The sequence below is a fragment of the Acipenser ruthenus genome, chromosome 20, assembly GCF_902713425.1.
Source record: "Acipenser ruthenus chromosome 20, fAciRut3.2 maternal haplotype, whole genome shotgun sequence".
Taxonomy (NCBI): Eukaryota; Metazoa; Chordata; class Actinopteri; order Acipenseriformes; family Acipenseridae; genus Acipenser; species Acipenser ruthenus.
Window position 1 is genome coordinate 3,935,386 of NC_081208.1, and position 13,728 is coordinate 3,949,113.

The 13,728-nt window shown below is 38.0% G+C and overlaps 1 protein-coding gene across 1 annotated transcript in view; it reads right to left on the minus strand.

Annotated features, from left to right (window-relative positions):
- Window positions 1-3,422: 3,422 nt before the first annotated feature.
- Window positions 3,423-13,728, minus strand: part of LOC117425558 (transmembrane protein 201-like) — a 41,119-nt gene continuing 30,813 nt past the window's right edge. Inside the window, exons 10-11 of the mRNA XM_034042553.3 lie at window positions 11,688-11,822; window positions 3,423-8,650 (exon numbers count right to left, since the gene is read on the minus strand). Coding sequence (XP_033898444.1) covers window positions 8,553-8,650; window positions 11,688-11,822 — 233 coding nt within the window. The 3' untranslated portion in view covers window positions 3,423-8,552. The remainder of the gene's footprint in view (window positions 8,651-11,687; window positions 11,823-13,728) is intronic.

Here is a 13,728-nt window from a genome sequence, read left to right on the forward strand (position 1 = left end):
GGTTAACAAGGGGCTGTTCAGATAAGAGGTGCTTGGATAATCTGGGTTCGGATAACCAAAGTTTTACTGTAGTGTAAAATATCACTAGGTTAATTCTGTGGGCTTTTTCCAAGCTAAAAACATCAACATTGGAGATTTGAGTGGAGAGCCAAGAATACTAAAAAGATGATCTAGTGGGAATAACAGCAGGCTTTACATTATTCAGCATACCACGAACCACAACACACAAACTTCTGGGCCACCGATAAAACCTTTTGCAGTTAGGCTAGTGAGGGACCTGCATAGGCTGGGATTAAAAAGGACACACACTATTTTATCCAACTGAGGAATGCACATCTTTTAGATCGACATCCTCTATTGCCCTAAATGCATGCCTTTGGTGTAGTTTTTACATACACATTTAATGAGGATTTTAAGATATGTTTTTCCATCATTTGTGTGTTTCTCACTAGATTTTAATTAATTTTGTTCCTCCTTTGGAAAATAAAATCAGTGCAAACTTTACCTGGCACCAGACTCTTTGTAAGCCTCTGATGACTCCTGGCTCGCAGTTCATCTAATAAGGCAACCTATTTATCCTTTAGCGTACTAATGTATATATTTCCTGTTACCCTGGTGCAGCGATAGTTTTTAAGCTCCAGATTTGCCTTCAGATGGTTTTGTAAAGAGAGGAAGGCGCCAGCTCTGAAACAATCAGCCTTTAGAAGTAGTGCTGGGGCTATAATGAACCGAAAGAGATTTGAAACCCCAAAAAGGTTTTTGAGATATCTCAGCCATTTGAGAGAAAACCCCAGGCCTCACTCTCACTTTACCCCAGACTCGTCATGCAATGCCAAAAGTTCGACAAAGGTAACATATGGCATCAAAACGCATGGGAAAAAATCTTCTGTATAATACGCTTGTGGTAACCTGCTGCAAAATGCTGTTCGGCCGGATTGCTAACATGCAAAAAGCATAGATCCTGAAATGACTTCTGCCGTATACTGTAGCCTGCATTATTAAACTCATTTACCACAGTGCTGAAGATTTGAATGTGGAGGTTGATGCATTCCAGGGCGAATTGCCAGTGCTGAAAAAATGCTCTAAAATCCTTCTGGTTTAACCAAGTGGGGTATATGGTGAACAAATCAAACCCTTAGTGCTAGAAATGAACATATGATATATTGCCCACCAAACTTAACTCCTTAGTTATCCTTGATTATCATGTATTTTCTGCATTTTAGACATCACACGATTAATAAAGGGAACATGTTATGCAGAATTGGCAATAACAAATTGCTATGCAGATTAATAATAAAGTAAAAATACCAACCAAAATTAGAATAAATTATAGCTACAATAATCATTTCTGATAATAGAGGGTGCAATCAGAGTTGCTAGCTGCTAGTATTTCTGTTAGAAAATATAAGCGAGTGTCAGAAATCAGTATTTCTGATTACGTTTAAGAAATAAATACAGCAAAAACAACAAAAAAATAAATAAAAAAGATGCTTTAACCTGACATCACACAAAGGAAAACAATCCTATTATGTGTAATATCACAAACAAGAACACCTTGCATTAACACCAGTCACCTTAATAATCCAGCCCCTTTGAAAGAAACACAAAGGGATATTGAGAGTTTAAACACATATTCCAGGCACTTGACTAAAGAAACAATACTAAAAGGAATTAAGCTGTGGTATACACACTCTGTACAAACACAAGTACTGTCAGGGTATAAACTTTCTACTCGTTCAGTATTAATTGTTACTGAATCTCTCTCAGAAGTTTTTACACTGTTTAATGAAAACAAGAATTAGGAGTATTGACAAAAACAGTAAGAGAGGGAATGGCCGACAAGCAGAAGCAAGATCTTGGCAAAGATACCATGAGCCGCACCTTGCTTAACAAAATAGAGCATTACTGCCAAATGGGTACGCAAATTACAAGGCTGCATAAGATAATTGGACCACCGTGATGTTAAAGAAATTACAGAATACATGCACTACACAATTACCATGTCTGATTAAAACAAAAAATAAGCCTACTTTCCTGAATACGCATATAACATGTTTATTTTCTGATTAACCCTGGAAAACTGGCCAACACACAAGTTACTGTATGGCTGGCAATGACACAGGGTCCATAATAAAACCAGACATCTTGTTCCACCTTGTTATATATGGCCTATTTTATTAAATGCAGTATCTGACCACATTTGTATTTAGGTATACTTACCTACTTATGAAATAGAAGTCAGACAGCAATATAAATGAGGTGTTCATGTGGTGAGGGGATGGTTGCAATATATTCTGTATAGCATGGACCACAGAATATCTGGAGTCATTTTAATAATCATACATGTATGAATTACTTTATTAGCGAGGACTCCTCCCCCCCAATTTGACTGCAACACCATCTTGCCTTGTTTTCTTCTTTAAACAACCCTCCCTTCAAAAGCAGTCTTAATGTTCTTGGAATGACGTGGAAATAATCCACAAACCCAGCTATCGCAGAACACTCATGTGATCTACGTTTGTTCTTCCAGCAGACAAAACGTGCCGTCTTTGTGTGGATGTTTTTAAACGGCACAATATCAGTATCTCACCAAAAGCTTCTGTGGAAAAAATAAATAAAAAAACAATTCCAAAGACTCTTGAAATCTGAAATATATTATACTCTTAAGAGGCATCGCCATTTTGATAACCCCACTGCTCATTGTCAATGTCACTGCTTAGTGTGAAGGACCACAATGCTCCATGCAATGCATGTTATATAGGAAAATATTTCAATTTGTGCTAAAACCACTAGGAAAAAAATGACCTCCAATTTAACCCTGTTGCCCTAGTCATAAGGGTTAATAAAGTGACAAGCTCTGTCAACCCTTGGGGCAACATTTTTCCCCCCACTATAAGCCTCAACTCCAGTCAATATGACCCTATATATTACACTTTAATATTACTGCAATTCTCTCTTTTAGGGATATTAAGATCATTTATAGAGACCCCCCCCCCCCCCCCCCCCCGTTCCTAGTGTAACGGGCAGTGTTGTGTCACACACTGCCGTTACAGATTCTGTCCAGTCCCTGGCCGGTGAGATGAGATGAGGTGCGTGGGGTCACCAGTTCGCACCCAGCCTCCGCCCTGTTGCACTACCATTGTCACACCGCTCTACCTTCCAGTTCCCAGAACTGCCTACAAAAGATGTCATGAACCCTGCATCTTGATGTTTCACTAGATAACAGAACATAACCAAATTGGTATTCTTACACACACACAGCACTGTATATACAGTTCCTGCTTGACTATTTGTTTTATATCATCGAGCTTGACGATCAGTTGATCATTTACATACTGTGCTGTTGAAAAAACACAGTTCGATTATCACTGGGGGTGAAAAAATAAAAACGTTATTAAAAATAATAATAATAATCAAATTCGTTGATTTAAGTGTAGTTTAATAGTATTTTTGTGTTGTCTTAACAGAAAGATCGAACAAGATAAATGCAAACTTATAAAAACAGCATGCTAACAAGTCCTGCAACGTGTCTGGTACAAAAAAATAATAATAGCAATACAATTCTGCAATAAGATAGCATTTTGTCTGAAGCAGCATTGTTGAAAACCTTTGACGTTTTAAGACAAAGTCAGAACCCATTTGTCAGTTCAAGCTCTCCACAGGCGAGGGTCATTGGTGTTGATTGGGCCAATTACCAATCCAAGGTAAACGACTGAAGAAACAGCGGCTTGGATTTGTGTGGATTGCTGTTCTCATCCTCAATCCCAGCAGCTGTTTCTTCACTTGTTTTACTCTGAATGGTAAATTAGCCCAGTCATTATCAATGCCCCTCACCTGATTGTCTGCACCTGACTTCTGTGGAGAGCTCAATCCAGTATCAATCACAAAAGTTTCCAGTATCAATCAGAATAATCATTTAATGCAGTTCTATGTAAAAGATGACCGTGACAAAATGTAAATTGACAAGCAAGCTAGAAATTAAAAAAAAAAAAAAAACTAACAATCAACGCTGTATGTATAAGAGTTTGTTGTAAGAAGACATGCAGCAGCCCATTCAGGGTCACAGTAAATTTCACACAGCACAAATCAAACAGAAAATGAAACAGTTACTGTGTTGCATGTTTTTCATTGATAAACATCAACTGAAAATTTGTAGTTACAATTTTAAAATGACCGACATATTCAAAATGAGTTGAGTAACAAACCATATTTAGTGCACAAGTTCGCAAAACAATTATTTTGTGTTTTAACATTCCAAATTTCCAGCAGAATACACAGTCCATGTAAAAACAGCAGCTGAAATACAACTCAGCTGCTGACTGAGAATTGCAGTTGAAACCAAAATGTACACAATATTAGCATTGCTGGGCACACCATCTCCAAGTTCTTAAACAAATCTCTACAGACCTAATATTGGTGCCCAAAGTAATCTTCTTCTTTCAGACTCCTACCTAAATCAGCATTTAACTGAATACAAGAATATAGACACATTTTTTTAAAACAATTTACAAAAATATTACCTGGTATCAGACATGTACAGAAGGTACAGCATAACCACAGACAACTGCAACAATTTGTGTGTTCTCTTCCGCTATACAGAAACAGTATATAGAAACAATTAGTCAGAAAAACCAGAGCCCAAAAGAATAAGCTACCATATACATTATATATACATACACAGTATTGTATAGAACACCTCCAGTATCAATCAAAGTAGGCGTTATATTGTACTTGTTTAACACACTTACAGCGATTATGTTCTTTATGCACTAAAAGGTCGGTCCTGACATTATAGCAGCTTTAAACCTTGCATAAACAAAAACACTGCAAAAGAACAACTCAGTTTAAAACGACGTCTGCCCTAACCTGACACAAAATAAGCACCTTTGAATCTAAAAATGTAAATTGCATTTACATTCCCCTTAAAAAAAAAAAAAAAAAAAAAAAAATAGGTTTTGACTGAGCAGAACAGTTTCGAAGGGTTTCTCCGAGATGCCGTTCAGACAGTGCACAGCGGGTCATTCTTCTCGTCTACCCAATTCCTGTATGAGGAAGAGAGAGAAAGAGCAGTACCTGGTCTGATCTGAAGTTCCTGTACACCGTTAAGCACCGCGGGAATCTGATGAAAGTTTTGTGGTGGTTATTTTTTTCTTCTTCCTGAACAGAAGTTATAAAAAGAACTAGACTCTCAACATGCAAATAAAGTTGTTTTTTTTTTCCTACTATTGTATGTTTGTAGTGTATGTTACATAGCTGGTGCATTTCTAGGCAATTATGACTGGAATTAATAAATCCGATGGGTGTTTTGATTTAATAATTCACACAAACACACACACACAGATTCAATGTTACTGCACTCACTGACCAACGCTGTCTGCTGTAAGGTGAGAGAATAACATTGGTTAAAATCCATTTTGAAAAGGCTTTATAAAACGAACGATGACGACGCAGACGAGGCATGTTTTAAAAAAATCAGAAAAGTCAACCTTACTTTTCAAGGAAGTATACAGATATATGCAATATAATAAATACATTACCATCAGAACACAGGTCAGCGACTGTAAATAAATCACGCAGACACACAAACCATAGAAAGCTCCACAAATGCAAAACACTGTACCTGATGTTTGTCCTGTGCATTGTGTGTTATGATGCAGTCTAACCTCATCAGGAGGCAAGACATATAAAATGCTGAAAGTACTGTACGTAAAAACCCTTCCGCACTCTAAACTGAAACCTGGCCAACTGTGTATAAGGTCTACTTTTGCATCTTTTCATGTTACATTTATAAAAGATCATCTATAATCTCCAGTTAAGATTCTGTACACCAGATACACATACTAAAAGAGCAATGTTTGTTTGTCTATTTATTTTAATTACGGTGCAGTAGTTTCCAAATTTGGCACCCAAATTAAAAATACATAAAATAAATAATTGATGAAAAGCAAAATATACAAATATATATTTCCCCCCCTTTAGCTTTTAACGGGTAATTCTGTTATATGCATGTCAAAGACTGTGTTATTAGTGCATGAGTAGATGTACCAGAGCCCTACAGCTATTTAGTCTGTAAATTACTTCACTTCCTACATGGAGTGCAGCGTTCACACAATTACCTGGAATGCCTTGGGGAGCAATGACAGTACAAATCATTGCAACATCTACTTCCAGTGTAAAAACAGAGCTTGCTGGACCGGATTGTACTGAACATATCTAAAGACCCCACCTGCCATCTAGCATGCATATTGCTTCTACTGTACGACTGCTATTGAAGTAGAAACATATTCCAGCCATTAACACACATAGTATTCCGAGATTCCAGATCACCTGTGAGCTTTCACCTTCTCCTAATGATTGTTAACCTCAGGAATCTAGACTGCAGTGAAAGCTACCTTGCAGCCAGTTTGTCAGATTGCCATCAAGTCTGCGTGATTGTTTATTATTGACAAAAAATAAATAATAATATAAATGAGCCCTGGGTACAGTTGATAAAGCAGTTGGACAGATTGCTCTCAGTCTCAGCTGCTTTAAAAATAAGGTGTATAAATGTTTAGATAAACCACTTTAAATCTCCCAAAGATCACATGGCACATAGCAGTCAAATCGAGAGAGAGAGAGAGAGAGAGAGAGAGAGAGAGAGAGAGAGAGAGAGAGAGAAGGGGGAGAGAGATTGAGAGAGAGAGAGAGCGAGCGAGCGAAAGAGAGAGAGTGAGAGAGCGAGAGAGAGGGAGAGGGAGAGACAGCACAAAAGAGAGAGAGAGAGCGAGAGCGAGCGAGCGAGCCAGAGGGAGACTGCTGTCTCAACGTACACTAGCAACGTCCTTTGCTCTATTTGTTTTGAAGGCGAGTTATTCAGTTTCCTCATCAAGTCTGACTGCTAACCGATTCAGCTTGTTGACAGGCTGCTGTGCCTACAGTCCTCTGTGAAGCTTGTTTATCCAAACTGTGCTGTGTTACTGCAGGATAACATGACGGAATACTGATGAAAGTACTAGGAGAGTGATTCCACTTGCCGTATAAATCTTGATTAAGCACCTTTTCCTGTTGAATCCATCAAGGTTCGCTCCCCTCAGGCACACCTTTTACCTACAGCAGACAACAAAGACATGCATGCTATGTTTTTCTGTGCATGCCACGATAGTCTTGTTCAAAAATAATGACTCATTTCTTAATTACAGTAGTGATGCATGCCTCTGTGCCTTGTTTGGCAGACTCGGCATGACAAAAAAAAAAAAAAAAAAAACGTATTTTATTTGTAAAGCGTGCAACTGAAATCTAAACCCTAAGTATTGAAAAGTATTGAATTCTGTTAAGTGAAAAAACGAAGACCTATAAACAACAATTGTAAAACACAATGACTGAGATGGACGTCTCTATGTTATAATTGAGTGCCGTTTTAATGAGTAAAGATGAGACAGTGTTGTTTTCAAACCTGATAGAGCTGAATAAATCCCGAAGCATCCCCACAGAACAAGCCTCGCTTTTACCAGTGCACATTAAAACAACATGGCAGTGGTATGATTTATTTTTACAAGATGAATCAAGCTAATTCCACTTCGACTGCAGAATTTGAGGCAGTGACAAAGAGGAAACAGAACAGCTTTAAGCAAATTTACTACGGATCAGCTCAACTTTCACAGGTCAGATTAATTTTGAGAAATGCACAGGCATAATATTCATATGCAGAAGTTACAGAGCAAACCCTGAGCAACGACGAGCAATTGCAAACCGGATTTATTTGATTTTGACTTTACCTGGCCATTGTGAGAATTATCCAGATTTTGTTATTTATCTTTTTCACATTCACTATTATAATGGCCCTTTAACAGCACACCATAATCACTAGGAATCTAGTTGCAATTATGTACCAGTAATCCAATGTAATGCAAAACTCTCAGTAGCCTATTTGCTCTAATGTATACATATAAACGGAGCACCATTAAAAGTACACAAGATAATGAATCTTTACATGGCGACCAACTAGCATAACAAGCACATATGCTATTCAAAACAACATCAAATTTTTTATTCAAGTTTTGTTTTTTGTCCTCATTCTTTCTAGTCTGCTAAAAAAAAAAAGGAAAATAACCTAGACCCATTTCTAAAGACTGCAGTAAACAATTGCTGTCAATATACATTCAAAAACGACCATCTTACTGCGCACGCAAAAAGTACTACACAAATACTCCAAAGTTTGATCCCCATTGACATTTACTGTACATTTCTATATCCCGATTAGTGACTGCAAATACAGTAACAGCAGCACATTGCTTTGTATTTTAAATACCAGGAGACAACACACATCCTAGCACCACCAGCTTTCTAAGAGTTGCCTCCATGCTAATTACTTCCAAACTCATAATACATAGCACAGAATAAAAGTTAAAATCCCCTGCACTAGCCAGGAGTTCCAGGAGTCTTGGAGAAGCAGGCGGTTGCAGAGTCCGTTGGGTGCCATTGTGGGCCTGGATTGGGTTGAGGTTCTAGCAGCGAGCACCAGGAACATGTTGGCTGGAGAATCGAAGCAGCGTTGGCTTTCTGAATGCTCTCACTCATCTCAAGCTCTGGTAGAGGTACACAGAGGTGTAGATGATGTTCACCGTCAGACTCAGGCAGAGAAGACCTTGCAGTATGGAGTTCCCTAGAAGCCCTTTCAAAGAAAATTATTCATTAAAAAGAGACACATTGTAGTTAGAACTGAAACCGATTCCAACCAAATTAAAAACGGGGTAGCATTTTCCAATTTTTTTTTTTACTTAAATCTTACAAGAAAGCAACAAAAAACACAAATCTGTAATTTACTACAGAAAAATAACCTGAACAGCACAGCACGTAACAGTACATGAAATTAAATGTTACTGCATCACTGGTGTTTCCCATGTATGTATTGTCACTTAAATCTTTAACAAATGAGTTTTGAATTAACAAAAAAGTTCAAAAATTAGATATTTAAAAAAAAATTGTATGTATTCAACAAACTATAGAATTACACACAAATGATTATATCAGACTAAAGCTATGACCAATTCATATTATAAAACAGATCGATATGTCCTGTTTGAGAAACGGTTATATTGCGACAGCTTTACAACACCATTCACCAGCTCTAAGATGCTCTGCAGCTGCAGACTCTTTCACAAGAGTCTCAAATGTTGCAGACAGGGTTCATTCTCGTTTCTTTTTATTGGCTTCAAACAAGCTTCAGCGCTGGACAGGTAAATAACTTGCATGCCTTGGTGGATATGTATTCTTTTTAAATAACAAAACGACAGTTCACATACAGGCCTATAACTGGTTACCTTTGCTAGCCTTGGTTTGTAAGAATTCACGGTTAAGATCAGCAAAACCGAAAGCTCCTGAACCTAGAATGTCCCCCCTCTCAGCACTTTTCTACCCTACAAAACATATTCCCTTTCCAGTTATTAGAGAAACTCATTTTACTCTCTACTAGAGAGTCGCACATGGCAGTATTTTGTGTCCCCAGACGGTTTAAGAATTTCTAAATGCCTTCAGATTTCAAACTGCGGAAAAAAAAAAAAAAAAAAAAAAAGTAGAATGTTAGTGTGTCAGAGTGGAACTACATCCCATCCCACACCCCTAAAAAAAAAAAAAAAAAAAAAAAGTGGTGGTTTTAGAAAAATCAGGAAATAAGCTGGAAATGACTTGTAATGAATGAAGAGCGTAGTTTTTCTGGTTGTCATTTGGAGGGAATTCCTTATTGCACTAACAGTTTTAAGGTGAGGGTGCTTTTATCAGATTAAAACAAGGGCCAGTTATCCCCCAGAGGGCAACTGAGGACAACAGTTTTTGTATTTTTATTTGTTGTGTAAACAAGGCATTAAAAGCTTGGACAAATCAGGATCACAAACAAATACACAGCAACAAGCATGACCAGGTGTGCCCCTAACCCCTTTTTAATTTCCAGCTGCATCCCACCCCTCCCTTTGATCCTTGATGCTACATGGTATTTCAGACAGAAACTGCTACCAATCCATTTTCAATACCAGGACTTTTTATTGGTGTGGCTCGTCTTTCTTTGCATTCCAGGTGAAATCGGGTCAAATTCTCTCCAGACTGCAGCGCTGTTGTTGTCTTAGGCAGCTTAAGTGAGCTCCACATAAATCCATTGAAGAAACCAAGCCTCAACAATCAACATACCATTTGAATTATTAAGTCAAAGACTCCTGACAATGGTTCTCTTGGGTTGTTTTAATTAATATATATATGCTCTTGAATTGTGAATTTCTTCATTGTGAAAGGGGAATGTGACACATATGGATCTTGATACAATATACCAGACAGTGGCATTGCCAAGAAAAGCTTTTTTCTACTGAAAGAGGGATGTCTTGATTACTAGCCTTATCTATATAGGATTAAAGTGCTATACATAACTTCTCTCTAAAGCCTATCCTTCCGAACAATTATATGCAATTATAAGACAGACTTGTTGTCAATTTAGTCGTTGGTAAGGATTACGTTTTGCACAAGCTTACAAATCAGCAGCATAGTTTTATTGGAAAGAAACTATTTCCTTCAGCGTTAAGACAACTACCCAGGATTACAGTGCGCTCAACTGGATTAAACACGCACATTTCCCCTGATCCCTCGTTTACAAATGACTTACAAGAGCTGGGATGCGTTTTGATTAGCTGGCATTTAATCATTCCGAATAGATCGCTTTTTCCACCTATCCATCTATTTCATTTTGACTTCAAACCTGTCAGCATTGCAAAACATGCAGGCAGAGTGTGGTTTAATTTGATTGGTTTTAGTTAGCACTGCCGCTTTACTGATTCAGCATTGCATTATACTTACAGTACATATCAGAGGAAGCTGTACCAATTCCCCTCTAACACCACACGTCTAAAGAGAAATGATCTCCAGCAATTGTCTATGCATGCATCAATATTTTGCTTCCTGTTAAACGGAAAATGTCAAGCCTTTTTACCCAACGTGCTGTTGGCGTTTAATAAGCATTATAAGCTTTTTAAAAAGAGGTCTGGCGCAAGTGACAGCAAGCTATCCACGGCTTACCCTGCGATGCGTTTCCTACAGGAGGAAGCAGAGTGAAGTAAAAGCATGGCCACAGGGAAACCATGCGTGTCAGCAGGTAGTACTACCGCTAATTACAGCCGTGTGTGGAGATTTGTGATTTATCTGTTCTGTCAAAAACCTCAGATCAGGATCTAGATAAGATGAAGAAATAACAAGGAAACCTGACAAATTAAAAACCAAACCAGGCAATTTATATTAGTTGAAACAGGCCATGTCCTGCCAGTTGTTGGTTGGTTGGTTAGTAGGTAGGGTAGGTATCTATCTATATGTATGTATGCATGCATGCATATATATTTTAATTAAAACAACAAGTGGCATTAGTCAATGTATTGCCAGTGTTGTTACCCAATTGGTATTAATATGAATAAATCACATTGACTAATTCTGTTAGCCATTAAACAATGTGTGTAAAAATATGCCCATATTAAAACCAACGCTAGTTTTATGCAAAACAATTTCATCTTCGTTAACATGCGTTCTAATTTAATGAACCGATTTGAATACCGTGTGTGAAAGCTGTTTCACAGTTAAACGCGTGTGTGAAACGAACGTCAGGATGTTTTAGTTTAGGATAGGGTTAGTAAAGGCACGGCTGGTGAATCAGTGACAGGGTTGTATTCGAATGTACCTACCCTTCAATCCTTTCCCACTGTCAGGGCAGTCACCAGTCGTAGTGTCCACCAGACAAGTGGAGGACCCGGACGAACTTCCCCTCTTTTCATCAAGTTCATCGAACACACTGCCTCCCTCGAGAATGGATTTAGCATCTAAGCAAGAAAAAAAAAAGCTTTTAAAACAACATGGTCTCTGTATGGAGTTAAAGCCCCACAAAACAAACTCGTTTATCAACACATTTGTTTACTTGCAGTATCCATATTAATATTTACAAGAAAAGTGTTGCATATTCATGTAAAATATGTGTTAGGGAGAACATGATTTTTGATGTAGTTTCTACCATTCCAACAGCCAAGTTGTGTTATTTGCTTTTTATATAGCAAGCTATAATGTTCAACCCATATGAACGTGGACTGCACATGAGAGCAGGCTGCTAGTCCGAGTGCATGCTTTCATTCTTGTCTCAGCAGGTGCGGATGCCCTGCTAAACGACAGACTGCATGCTGCTTTTGGTTATTCATGATGGATTTTGTTATTGCAACCCAGACAAAGCCATAAAAACTGTATTGTTAAAAGGCGATAATGAAGTGTTTAAATAAGCCAAAGACAGCTCAAGAATGTGTGCACGTACAGCTATGACCCAAAGTTTACATCACCCTATAGAACTAACTAGTTCTGCTTCATAAAGTCGAATGAAACCTGCTGAATAATGTCACGTTAACATGTTGAATTACATACCGTTCTGAAGTATATTCCATATACTTAGAGAAAAACTACAAACATGTGACATTTTGAAATCTAACATGAAATACTGTACTGCTATTATGGCTTCCGGTAGACTTCTGCGATATCATTTTGTAGTTTCTTTGATTACAAGATGTTAAAATTAAAGATAATTATATTTCGTATAGTTTTTTTTTTTATTAATGTCTCAAATCCTACAATTCTAGGTGATGCAAAACTTTTGGCCAGAGCTGTAATGTAAGCTTTTAAGCACAATTAGACAAATGAAATACTGTTCTGCACAATGAAATTAAGAACATTCCAAAGGATCGGTTTTAAAAGGGAAGCTCAAAGTTTGCCCCTATTTTTGTCTGAAAGCAATGAAACAATTTCAGCGTTTAAAATATCAAAAATAGCAAAACTGCACCACTCTGAAATCACTTACAAAACATGCCCATGGTGTTCAATATTCAGAGACACGAGACACAGGTTAACATTTTTCTTTCGCAAAACAAAACCGTGGAATATGGAATAGTAAACTCGTATTCAATAATGGCATTTTCAAAAGAGGGGCACTTGAACATTTTAAAATGGGGAGTTTTTAAATGTTTTTACTGTTTCAATTCAATTTGATGTACTTCTTAACCATTGAATAAATGACCACCTAATGCATCACACTCACACACACACCGACTATCAACACTTTCGTTTTAAACAGATGTGCTCCCAGCACAGACCAGCCACCTCTCAACAGTTCAATCGGGAGACCTGTTCAGCTCTTCAAACGCTACCTGGCAAAGGCTTCATCAGTGTAATCCTTAAAGACAAACCCAAATCCTGAAGTCACTTCCTGCCCTGCCCATTTCCTGTGAACCTCCCTCTGGATCCGAGCAGGCTCAGGTGTAGCACTTCCTTTTCAAGAGACCCCCCTCAGAGATAAAGAGTTCCCACAGAAGGCAATAATGAGCTAATATGATACAAAATGGGAAAATGTGGTTATGTAAGAATTGTCTCTAGGTCTATTCTAGTTTCACTGCAGTACCATCTAGAATTGTCCAGAGTATGCTTTGAGGGGTGCTGTAGTCATAAATCCATTTTCCTAACCCATTAACTTCAGTAGAATCTTCACCGATTCCCTTGCTGTGCAGCTGGATTTTTTCCTTCACTTTAAACTGAAGATTACAGAGCACTATATACACTAAGGAACATCTCTCTCCATGTTGATCTGCATCTAGTCCTGCATCCTTTCTTTGCTGGCTTTCTGCAGCACAGAGAGAAGTAATGGACAAACAAGCGCAGAGCAACATGAAGGCCAGGGAAGGGCTGCTCTGCAGC